This window comes from Morus notabilis, unplaced genomic scaffold, assembly GCF_000414095.1.
Source record: "Morus notabilis unplaced genomic scaffold, ASM41409v2 Scaffold467, whole genome shotgun sequence".
Lineage (NCBI taxonomy): Eukaryota > Viridiplantae > Streptophyta > Magnoliopsida > Rosales > Moraceae > Morus > Morus notabilis.
In genome coordinates, this window is record NW_010361652.1 from 92840 (window position 1) to 106353 (window position 13514).

General features: G+C 30.9%; 1 protein-coding gene across 1 annotated transcript; it reads right to left on the minus strand.

Annotated features, from left to right (window-relative positions):
• Positions 1-7195: 7195 nt before the first annotated feature.
• LOC21408712 (GEM-like protein 1) lies at positions 7196-10495 on the minus strand. Its single transcript, XM_010100362.2, has 4 exons — positions 9987-10495; positions 9752-9853; positions 8600-8871; positions 7196-7645 (listed from the first exon to the last, which is right to left on the minus strand). The coding sequence occupies exons 1-4, from the start codon at positions 10348-10350 to the stop codon at positions 7466-7468; spliced, it is 918 nt and encodes a 305-aa protein (XP_010098664.1). The 5' UTR covers positions 10351-10495; the 3' UTR covers positions 7196-7465.
• Between the last annotated feature and the right edge of the window lie 3019 nt (positions 10496-13514).

Here is a 13514-nt window from a genome sequence, read left to right on the forward strand (position 1 = left end):
TAGGTGGTTTTAGGAGCTCTCAAATTCAAATCTAGAGGAGGCAAATCTTAAGTTATTTAGAAAGAAATAAATCACGTCGCAAATTAAGTTACTATAGTAAGCTTAATTCAAAGTTTGAGGTCGTTTATGTAATTATATATTTTTTTCTTTTTTTTTCCTCAAAACCTATGATTCGACTAAAATAAGGCATGCAAATTAGAGTTCTCAACTGGAGAATATCGTAATCACAAATCCTCTACAACTCTCTCTCTCTCTCTCTCTCTCTCTCTCTCTCTCTCTCTCTCTCTCTCTCTCTCGAAACTATGTTGAATATTCTTCCAGCAAAAAATTGACGATATTAAATATTAATCTAACAGAACTTGAAATACACGTGAAAAACTGTCCAGCAAACAAAATGATAAAATAAATATGAAAATAACACGTAAAAAACTATAAATGGTCATCAATAATATGAGCGCAGTTTGACAGCATGTTTAGTCTTTATGTTGAAAAGGTACTGTAAAGAAATAGACATAAATGGTTAAATTAGTAGAACAATATTGATAAGTTTTGGAAAAAAAGAATTGGTGGGTCTATGTTTATGTCGACGGAAGACAAGCAGTTTGCAGCTTTACTCAGGGGGTATGGAGAATATGTGGTCTGAAAAGGGGGTAACAACAAACTAGGACAGAAATTACAGCTAATATAAAAATATCAGTAAATTCAACCATAAAATTGTTTGGACTTTCTATTGAATTGAGTTTAAGAAGAATATCATAGAAAATATATATCATTACATATATATTACATGCGTACATATATGTAGTTGTGTATATGATAAAACAAACATATATATATATATATATATTACATAAGACAACCTGATGTGTAAAGTGACAACCTCATGTTAACTTTAACACTTCTCATCCCACCGATGGTGAGAGCATAACGGCAAGACCCACTAGAACTCTCTCGTCTTATTGAAGTTGGAATTATTTTTCTCATCCATATATTAAATGTGAATCAATTAAGTTATTTTAGGCTTCATTTATGCTAGTTAATGAAAGTATAAGTCATATTATTTTTTGTCCTACCTGTGCTCCTAATAGATTGCTAAGTGATTACTGAGTTAAGGCATAAGGATACCACTAATTATCTTTTTTTCTTAAAAAAAAAAAAAAAAAAAAAAAAAAAAAAAAAAAAAAAATCTCATCCCAAAATATAAAAAAAATAAAAAATAAAAAGAATAAATAGTGTAATATTAAACCTGTGAGCAGACGAAATAAAACGTATGCTGTTAGATGAAGTCAATGTACTTTAATTCTTACACTTCGCCAAATACATGTGTGTGTACATAATTATATATACAAACATATTCTAAGAGAAATATAGCAATATTGTTAGATGAAGTAAAAAGACAAATGGAGAACCAATAAAAAAAAAAGAAAAAAAAAAGGAAGAAAAGAAAGTAGTGATGATGAGGGACAAGGAAGTGCCCCATGTTTCAGTAATCATGGTTAATCTTTAGGTTGAGACCAAGCATTATATATATATATATGTATATGTCAACTCGATCGATTATTTCTCTATATTTGCTGGCATGTTAACGTGCCTCCATAATCCGTGACTGTCGGCATTTAAGAGAGAGAGAGGCGAAATGGGGTCCTACTACTAGCATTGGCCATGTAATCACATCTCGAGGGGTGTGTGTGTAGAGTCGTATATGCATGAATAAAGTTTGTCATTTGTATGGAGCATATTAAACAAAACATATTATATATACATACATATATATGGCTTATCGTGCATTATTCTAAGCCAGGGGTCTTTTTTATCGACAATAAAATAAGCAAATGACCATCACACCATATGCTAACGTCATCGTAATTTTAATTGATGCATATACAGAAATATCTTTATATATAACAAGACATACTTCTGTGATTAATTAGATGAGAAATTAGATGATTGTTGTTGTTTGTGTTTTTTTTTTTTTCTTTTTATAAAACTTATTAATAACAACAAAATAGTAGTAAATTTTAGTACAAATAGTACCACACAAATTAACTATAGCTTTTTTAGCTTACGGTTCTTCCAAGTTCCAATATATCGTGGAATGCTTTTTCTCGCTTCATTATTTTTGAAACACTAGTACTAAGTATTAACCAAGATGGAAACTTATAGCCATGCATACAAAATACTTGGCAATTTGAACCAATATTTGTTGTAACTTTTCTCAATCTGTGACGTGAGTTTAGAACCATTCCAAGCGGGTTTACAACTCATTTTGGAGAAGTTAGCCCCTCTCTTTAGGTTCTCATGGGTTTAAACCTATTTACTATAGTATTTATAGTTTAAAACTGTGACTTTAATCTCACACTAATTAAACACCAATTCAAACTTTTATTACATGGTGTGATGTTTTATTTTCTGTTCAGAATTTACCCTTCCAAATACCAGTTTGAATCAGAATAAAACCCACATCGGTTCAGTACTTTTGGTTCAAATTTATAAGATTCAAAACCACACAATTCAAAACTGTGAAGTCAACGGGCCCGAAATTTGCATAATACATTGGTCGTTTACTGTTTAAAGGATAATCTTGATAAATACTCTTTAAAAGTGCAAAGTCAGAATTTTTACTCTTTATTCTTAATTTATAATCTTTTTAATTAAATAATTACACTAATAAAAATGTATTTATTAATAATAAAGTGTAAAAATTTAGACTCATATACTATTAAAAGTAAATTCTCTATTTTTTTCTGTTTTCTTCAAAAGGGCAAGTTGGACTTGGATTTAAAGCTATATGGGCCCATGTTATATGTCGAAGGATTATGAGTGTTATTTGTCATTTTTGTGTTTCTGTTTGCTTCCATTGAACTTTGCCGGTAGTTGGGATGTATAATGGCAGGCTGGCCCTAAAGTTCTCTAATTGGGCTGTTTCTGGGCCCTAAATTCTAGAGTTTTCCCAAGAGACAAAGCCAAACTAGTAATACTCATTTACAAGAGTAAAGCAGACAAAAATAAACCATGCAATGCACTAGCACATACACACACCATATTGAAAGTTCTGCCTAAGAAAGAATTGCCCTTAAGGGCCCCACTTTTTTGAGATTTTGGTTGTTTAACTCTCTGCACAAACGAACTTCCTCCCTAGTATTCAATAACAAAGTGTTCGTATGATTGGACTTGAATATGCGCACTAGTTTTGCACACACTCCATGTTGAATCTTTTGCAGACAAGACTGGATGTTATCTCTTCTCGGTTGACATGACCCACGAGACCCCTTTAATTTAGTTTAAGTCATATGGGAATGCTAACAATATACAGTAGAATTATTTAAAATATAACAATGAAAACTCTCTTTATAACTCTCTGCACTCACAGTTTGACAAATAGACTAGGCTATTTTATTTTATATTTAAATAATAATAAATTATACTAATAGAGTCCACGTGTCAATACAAAAAGTGACAAAGAGAGTGACAGAAAGTGTGACACTATGGGTGTGTGAAATTATTTTTAATTATTTTTTAAAACGTTTATGCACATTTTTTGAGACACGAAAATAAAAACGGTATGCAAACCGCGTTTGTTTAGTAAATGTTTTGAAAACGAAAACGAAAATAAAAAACAATGAGAATGGTTTTTGTGAAGGAAGTAGAAAACAGTTTAAAGTTGTTTTCCTTTTTCCGTTTTCATTTTCTAATACTTATCAATAATTTTATATTAAATAATTAATTATTAATTACGAATTATATAATATATTAATTAATAATTAATAAATAGATATGATTAATAACTAATAAATAGAAAGTAATTACTTAATTATTAATTAAATATTAATATATTATTATTAAATTTGTAATTTATTAATACAAATCATAAATCATAAATAGTAATTAATTATTTAGTTAAAGATTAATTGTCAAAATTTGATTATATAATATATTAATAATAGAATAATTAAAAATAGGTTATTAAATAAATAACTAATAATTACAATCATTTATTATATTAATTATAATCTATTCATTTGTAAATAGTTTATAAATAAAAAACAAACAGTGAGTAATTAATATTAAATTATAATTATTAATTATGTAATATACTTATCAATAGTAATTAATAATTAATAATTAGTAATTAATCATTATTTAAATAATAATTATTAAAAATTGATCATTTGATATATCAAATAATATATTATTAAATAAACATTAGTAATTAATTAAATAAACATTAGTAATTAATTAAATAATCAATAATTATGTAACTAAACGTTAATTATTAAGAGAATATTAATAAATTATTTTTGTATTAATTATTTTTATTAATACACTAATTAATTACTTATAAAGTAATAAATATGAGTAAGTTACCAACATATTAATTACTTATAATCGACTATTAATTACTATTTTTTAATTATTTAGCATATTAATTTATTATATATATAGTTTAATTACTAATGTACTCTTTAATGATAATATCCATTATTATTATATTATTAATATATTAATTTTTCTTTACTAAGTGATTATTAATTACTTAATATATTCATTTATGGTTATTAATTACATGTACTCAAAATAAAATTTTATAAATATAACCAAACACGATTTCACATTTTTATTATACTCAAAATAATATCTTAAGAAACCAACCAAACACAATTTTAGAATCAGTTCCAAAATGATTTTTAAAACAATCTCATTTTCACTTTTGTGCTGAAAACAAAATCATTTTAAAAATATTACCAAACGGGTCTTATATTTCTCATATAGCAACAAATTTTTAATATTTTATAAGTAGTAAAAACTAAGATCATTAAAACAATTACTACGTGAGGAGTATAAATGTGAATATCATTATAACGATTACTATGTAATTTTTATTATTTCAAAAATATTCTAAATTTTTGTATATTTTAACTCCACTCTTAACAAATTTGTATATAATTTATATTATGTGCGGTAGGGTTGCACAAGTGGAGCAGAAAAAACGAGAATATCATACCGAAGTAAACTGATAAACCGCTACAAAACGAATTATCGAGTCAGTGGCACGTTAGCACTGACACCGGTGGTTCAAAAATGAACCGAATAACACGATTGAGGACAAAACTTTCACGTAAAGATGAGCACTTTTTAAAACACTAGAGTTTTATATCTTTAAAGACAAAATTTTGATTTGGTATTATCTACAGTAGATTCACATATATTCTGAAAGGTGTTACGCATGTGTTGTAACTTCATCACGAACATCAGAATATCATTCACCACGTACTAAAATATAAAACTGCCCCATGAAAGAACATGAAACTACAACAGTAAAAATAATAATAAATAAATAAACAAACATAAGATATAAACGGCAATATCACCAATCACCATTTAAAAGGACAGCAATATAAAAGGTAAACCCACGCAAAGACGAGCATGAGTTGCGATAGAAAATGAAAATGATACGATACGATACTAAAGAAACACCAACAACCTGAGAAGACGACACCAATGTAAAAACCATATTGATTATCAATGTCTAAAAAACGACAATAAATGTTAAGGACTAAACAAATGACGGTAAACAGGGAAAACGACATCATCATAGAAACGATGAGTCGAATGTTGATGACAAAATGAGAAGAGAATAACCTGGCTCGCAAGCGAGAATATAATTTAAAATTGACGACAATCTGAGACGGCTAATAAAACTACAAAACAACAACTTTTAACTAAAAAATGACTTTGGAAAAAAGAAAAACGACACCAACACAAAAACGATAATAACATGAGATAAGAATACCATACCTGATGTAAATACTAATGTAATTTGTATATTTATCATCAAAAAATGTGATATAATATTTTATTTTCATTTTTATCCCAATACATAATACTATTTAATATGTTAAATCTACTTTTTTCCATAACCATTAAGCTTCGAAAATTGTAAAAATAAACTTTTATTTTTAAAATAAAGGGAGTTTTTCCGGTAGTACGTCCTACCGGTAGTTATATTTTTTTACTATTGAATTTGATTAAAATCACATCAGATTAAAAAGATATGCAAAACAGATAGATTTTAATAGAGATCTGATGGTTGAAAAGTAAAAGACTACTGGTAGTCATTTTTACAGAGAAAGTCCCTTAAAATAATTAGAAAATGTAAAAATTATAATAATTACATAAAAAAATAGACATTTTAACCAACAACAATTAAATGTCAAATTTTTCATATGCTATACTCAAGAGGAACTTTATCAAAGAACATAACATATGAAAAATTTGACAGAACAAATATCAGTGTTAAAAAGTGTTTTTTACACTCAAATATTAAATTTATAATTAGTACATTATAGCTTTCCAGATGCTCGATAAACTTGAAAATAACAACAATCTACAAAACGACTAAAACTTCATGTAGCAAAATAAATAAAAATAAACAACGTCAACGTAGTTGTGTCAATAACAGTCTAGATTAATATGAAAAATTTATGACTGGTTGTAATAAAAAGTGATGTTATACATCAATAACTGATATGGAAAGGACAACCGTAAAACACTATAAAACGACAGTGATTAAAAAAAAAAAAAATCCAAAACGAGAGTAAACAAGAAAACGAAACAATTGTGGAAACCACAGATATCGGAATAAACTACAACAAAGCAAAACGATTCGAAATAAAACAACAATAAAGTAGACAGCACTATTATTCAAAGTAAAACGACAAAATGTCAAACCATTCAACCTAGTAATAAGAAAAACGACCCTACGTCCTTTCAAAATCAATATTACAATCATCAATTTGTTGATTTTAAATTTACATAGCAATCATGAAAAGACTTTGGTATTTTCGGCACAAGCATAGCCTGAATTTACCTTCAATCAACGCTAGACTTCTAGGTCATATATAAATACAACAAAAAACAAGCCTCTTGGATACATAAACAGAATTTAAAAGAAAAAATAGATTAAGCATTGGAATTTGGTGAATAGAATTAAACAGAACCTTGTATGCTAAATTTCAGCAAAAATGACAAACGAGCAAAATACATTTTCAATAAAATAATACAAGGATCACTTTTCACTCTTGAAAATAAGTTCAAGCGTTCAACTAAAGGAATACATACGAGTATAATATAGGAACAAAGATAAATTTCCTAAACATGGCCAACTCAAACTCAGCACTGAGCAACAAATCCTTCGTTACCAAATAAGAATGAAATATATGTACCAAATCACAAATGTCATTTACAACTTTTGTATGTTGCTTCCTATCATCTCCAATACCACAATAGTACGAATCAATATAAGATCTATGCGATCCAGTGCAAAGTATATTACAGTGGATTCACAAACCAGAACAAAGTAAAAGCATATTGTGTTAAAAGCACGAATACGTATCCAACAACAAACTTAAATCAACATGATGTACTTTTTTCCATGACATACCCAAAAGTTTCGTCCAACGCCCCATCACGCACTGCGGGGCTGCAACGCTCCTTTAAGATTTTTTACGGCACTGTCATAATGTACGAAGCCCATAAACCAAAATTCATGGTTATCGACAGAAATAACCTGTATGTACTTTTCAGCTGCATTGGCTTTGCTTGTTGATGATTTCACAGCCATAAGCTGATGAAATGGAATAACCACCTAGAGAGGGAAACAAACAAATCAACATAAATTTTCTGTACAAACCAAAATAAAGATGCTCTAGTTGATAAAGTTTGTAAATTATAGGGCCCGTTTGGTTCACGCGTTTGAAACCATGATTATGATTCTGCTACGGTACATTTCTCACAAAAAATTTGAGTAGAAAAAGTTTCCCAATGAGTTCTCTCAGAAAATTTGAATTCAGAATCAAAATCAGTGACTTAAACGCGTAAACCAAACGGACAGTAATAACGAAAGATGAGGACTAAGTATGCACTAGAACATGCTAAATGACAGCTAAACTTGATAAATGCAACATGCTAAACTACAACATACTAGAGGATTTACCACGAGCTCACCTAAATATTTACAACATACTAGAAGTTTATTGCTAAACTTGACATGCAACTGGCACGCATAATGGGTTTACTGTGTTTATTATGCATACGGAAGGAAATAGAACGACGAACTTTACATTGCGAGGCATAGACCAAAATACAAAACACATTCAACATGTGTTTATATATGTGCTTCTTAAATACAAACCAACACGGCAAAGACGTGTATGCATGCACATACTCACGTGTGCTCTGTGTGTGCGTGCGTGGTAATGGGTTGGGGAGGGGGGTGGGGATGGTAGGGGTATTCATACACACATTTATACATGCCTATTTGATGTTTGCAATAACACATACACCATGAGAGTAGATAATCAAGAAAAATTTTAACAATACGACCAACGGTCAAGCATAGCGTCTGCACAATATAATTATAGAAGATACATAACAGCAACTTTTTTTTTTTTTTGGTAACATCATGGTGGAGCATCAACAAAAGAAAAGGTAGCATCTATTTCCGAAGGATGGGTAATATGATATGAACACACAGTTTTTAGTGAAGAAAAAGGGTGACAACTGTTTCAAATGATAACATACAAATAAACTCAGAATCTACCTTGTAATAGCTCCACTCAGTCTGATCACCAACTTTGTACGAAAGTGGGCTGTCACTGCAAAATGCAACCTTTGCAGTTGACAAATATAAAATTCCCATTACTGGACCAGCAGATGTGGATAGGTAGCATGCATATGTTTTCTGAAGTTGCTCCTCAGGGACAGTCTCAAAATTTTGTCGAAAGATTTTCTCATAACCGCCTTCTGCAAGTACCTTTGTTCCCTGAGCTATTCTTCCGACAGCAGCATCAGCAAAACTAGGACCCGTTTTCACTAATTTAAGAAACGTTTTAGTACACAATTTGTTTATTAAAAATAAAATACAAAATTCGGTCAAGTAACTAAACATGAAATAAAGGTAACCACAATAATCACTGGTTAGTAGTGAGTATGGAAAAGAATGTGGAGCAATCTAGAAGCAAAAGACTAACATCAAATGCAAACTGAAAGCATACGAGTCGTTCAAAACAAGGGTAACTTCTAGGACAAGGCTCGAATTTAAACTTGCAAGCCCATTGTATAATCATCAAGTTATAGCCACAAAGTGTTTTGTTTGTAGCATATATTAACCAATGAAAGATTTTGGGGTCATCAAAAAATCAACAAAGTAAAAAACTTTTTGCTTCGTTGCTCTAGACTGGAACGAGAGCCAGATAAAAAACATAAAATCTCCCAAGAAGTTAAATCACACTATCATACATCGTCGTGTATTTCCATTATCTTACTATATAATGCAAAGATTTTAATATTCTCCCAAGCATAATCCAAAATCATTTCGCATACAAATTGTTTAGAAGAAACCGAGAAAATATCAAACCGTTGTTATGCTTACTTAATACTTATCTTTTGTAGTTGGCACCATTTAGTGCACGCAAAACAACAGTCAAGAGGTGATGATGCACGCAAAGAGATTGAAGCTTTGGCCGTAAAAGAAAAGGGCGAATTTGTTACAAATCACAACAAATCAAATATACCCTTATCTGAAATAAGACCTACTAGTTATATAGCTCTAACAATTGATTATGATCAGTGACAAATAAGTCTCCAGATAACAGTTGTTCTGATCAAACTTGAGTATTTAAATGCTTGCCAAACACGCAAAAGCAAAAATGGATAAAAACACTGCGAAAATCACACAAGGAATAGGACTCACAGTGTTGCCACATGTTCCCAGCAAGATCCTCGGCCTTCTTGGTGGCTTCCGCCGCCTTCTTCCCCCACTTCCCGAGAACATCTTTCACCGAATCCATCTTATCTGCACACAAAACCAAAAGCACACACAAATATAAAATCAATCAGCTTCATTTCTTCCAAGAAAACCAAAAATTGAACGTTATTTATATCAGACAATGATCAATCATCAAAGGTGCAGAGACTGGGGCGCTCACTCTTGGTGGATGAAGGCGGCGGCGGGGCGGGAAGGGTGACGTAGGGGTTGGACTCGTGCGGCATCGAAGTGGCGGCGTCGCCGTCGATCGGAGCCCGCTGTTCGGCGTGGGGCGGCGGAGGAGGAGGCGGAGCGGAGGGCGGTTGCGGCGGCGACTGGGGTTGCGGAGAGATGGAGACGGAGGTCCACGTCTCGGACTGGGGGGGAGGAACGACGTCGTCTGGTTGGAGCTTGGGGTAAGAAGCGTAGTCGGAGGAATGTGGGGAATTGTGCGCCGGTGGGGAATTGTGCGTCGGTGGTGGATCGGTGTTGGGGGTTTTGTCGGTGTGGGATTGATCGGACGGCTGTTGTTGTTGATTGCTCATCTTCGTGTTCTTCGATGAGAGAGGGAGATTGGGAATTTGGGGGGATGGGAAATGGAAAATTCCAGAAGAAGGAAAGTGAGAGATAGCGGGGAAGATGAGAAGGATATTGTTTCGAAGTTTGAATGGGAAGGCCAATCAATTGTCAAATGTGACGTTGGCATTAACGTCACCCTAGTTCTTTCGTTGCTGTCAAATGTTTTCTGTTTTTATTTTTGTCTTTCCTGATCATTTCTTCTTAACAAAAATACTTTTCTTTAAAAAAAAAAAATCACTTTACGGCTAGATTTGTTTTTGAGATTTGATTTCATCGATTATAATGGTTCTTTCTAACAAGTTTGAGAGGATGTTTGGTTAGAGGATTTAAATTATAATTTGAATTATGGTTCATAATTTATTACAGTATTTTTTTTCATAAAAAATACACATAAATTAAAAATAATTCTAATCACATGATTCTAATTTATGAACCAAACGTCTCCTTAATTGTACTTGATTTTATTTATACAGAGCAAACCTTTTTTAATTGAGTCTCTATATTTATGTTTATCGTTTTATTTAAAATTTGTAATTTGTTAAATTTGATACCATGTGTTTTTTATATTAATAAAATAATATTTTAACATTTTAAAAATGTCTATCCAATACTTGAAATTGTGTTTGCAACTTGTATCATTTTATTTGTATTTAAATAGTCTCAAATTAAGAAAAAATATTGAAAATGTAAAGTCTATTACATTTGTGTTCAAATATCAATAAATTCTATTTTCAGTTTTTTCTTAATTTTAGATCCATTAAAATAAAAAGAAAAAAGTTATGAGATTTTTTTTTGCTCAATCCCTTATTGCTTCCTTTTGAGCAACTCACACCATCCATTTTCAAATCCCGAACGTCATCGGCCTTCCATTTCTCTCGTTCCCTTCAATTTTATCCTTCGACATTCGAAATCAAACCTCACTAAAAAGAAAGTAATGGTTTTCTTTTCTTTTCTTAATTGTACCCATGACGTGAAATAGTGTCATTTCACTAACTTAAAAGATTATTGTAAGGAAAAAAATCAAAATTTAAAAGTTATATTACTAAATCATCTCTTGTCATTTTCTTAAACACTAATTCCATACATCTTCATTAACATCTATGTTTTTTCTAGTTGTCGCCAATTCGTTCGATTCACCCATTGAAATAGACTCAAACTGAGTGATTGAAATCAATTGGTGTTCTCTCTCCGTTTGTAGTTGTTGGTTATGTTATTTCTTGTATTAAGATAACAATGAACTATGCTGAATCGGTCACATAATTTAATAATATAATTATTACTGCTAATCTAATAGATAGTAGCGACGACCAAGGGTTAATTTCAACAACGGTTAATCCAATTAATTGTCCCTGAGGTTCACCTTCAATCTCATTTTGATCTTTGATTCTAAAAAATTCTTACATTTAGTCCCAGAGGTTTTACTCTTTTACAGTTTTAGTCCTTCTGTTAATTAGGTGTTAAATATTTAATAAAATATGTGTAAATTAAGGAGACAATTTAAAAACGTCTAAAATTTAGAGTGCTTTTTAGAAAATAACTTTCATTTTTTACATTATTTTAGTCCTTATACTTTAAATATTTATAATTTAGTCTCTAATTTTTTTAGATTTCGTCAAAGATTTAATACTTAGATTATGAAATGACCGAAACTGAAATAAAATAAAATTTTATAAACTAATTACGAGACATTTTAAAAATTAAAAATTAAAATGAGATTGAGAAAAAACTCAACGTGAGAATTAACCCTTTTAGCAAAACATATATTGTGTTAACTTTTGACGTGTCTTCTAACGTGGCAGAATTCTAAACCATCCTGTTGGAGCCGCATAATTCTTAACGCGCCTCGTTAAAGTGGCATTGGATTACCCTATTTATTTTGTAGGGAGACACAAGCCATTCCCCAATTTTGTGGAGCCATGGGCTTTCACAAATTTGAAGCTCAAGACAGGCCCATAGAGATGTCGGGTGATAGCATCTTCGGCTGTAATCCCATACATTGGATCTGTCCAAATTCCAACAGAAACCAGCCCTTAAAGAATAATAGCCGGTCCACATTATTCAATTGTTAGAAAGGCGACAAAAAAAAAAAAAAAAAAAAAAAAAAAAAAAAAAAAAAAAAAAAAAAAAGAAAGAAAAAAAAGCAAACGTTCAAAGTTTGGGGGCGAAGACGGTGAACTGAAAACATCATAGATGGGATCTCAATCTCACAATTTATTTTTTTTTTATTTTTATTTTATTTATTTTGAGATAAAAATTTGCCGCTACTATATTTGCAAAGAAATATTCAAAAATGAAAAGAGTCATTTCGGAAACTTTTCCCCACTCCCCCCATTTCTGGAATTCGACAGCATTACCCCCCGTTGTCTCATTAGTCATTAGATAGCTTCTGTCGTTTTTTACTACAACTACTACTACGGTGCTACCATAGCTAAAAAGCCTACTCTCCCCACAAACATCACATACCAAAAAAACAAAAAATCATTATCTTTCTCTTTGATCGTCACAAAACTTTCTTTTTCTTCCCTTTTCTCAAGTATAATAATAAGTTTTTAAGCATTAAAATTGAGATATCTATGACTTTGAGTTTCACAGACTCTCCCAAATTACATAACCACTTAGGTTAACGTAAATTGCTTGTTGGTTTGATTGAGTAAGCCCACATTATTTCATTCCAATCTCCTACTACTCATTACTTGTGTAAACTGCTATTAAAATATTGAATTCAAAAAAGAGAAACATAATGCAAGAAGGGTCATGCATGGTCAGTCATAAAGGACCTGCAAATTCTACATTCCCTGGAATCAGGAGATACATTCAAAATAACTACAAAAAATGCCTAGAAAGCTCTGAGGAGATTCTGCAGAATTACACATGAGATTCCAATAGCCCATCAGATTGACCTCTATGATCTATGACACTTATTTAGCTTCCCTTGATACCAAAAACAGAATGACAATTTTTCAATAGAGTGGTCAAAAAGGAAGGTTTTTTTTTTTTTTTTTTTTTTTTTTTTTCCCACCCTACAAAGGCACTCTTATAGGAAGGTAAACTGACTTTCCAGCTATATTTATATGTTGATGTGCCCTTGTATGAAAGGCTTTTTTTTTTCTTTTTTTTTTTTTCTTCTTTT

What these genes read in the sequence shown, in the direction of transcription:
- LOC21408712 (XM_010100362.2), bottom strand. Translation starts at nt 10,350, where the DNA reads ATGAGCAATCAACAACAACAGCCGTCCGATCAATCCCACACCGACAAA. An exon ending in GCCGCCTTCATCCACCAAGA is followed by an intron (nt 9,854 to 9,986) that starts GTGAGCGCCCCA and finishes TTTTGTGTGCAG; the next exon opens with ATAAGATGGATTCGGTGAAA. An exon ending in TGGGAACATGTGGCAACACT is followed by an intron (nt 8,872 to 9,751) that starts GTGAGTCCTATT and finishes TTCTTAAATTAG; the next exon opens with TGAAAACGGGTCCTAGTTTT.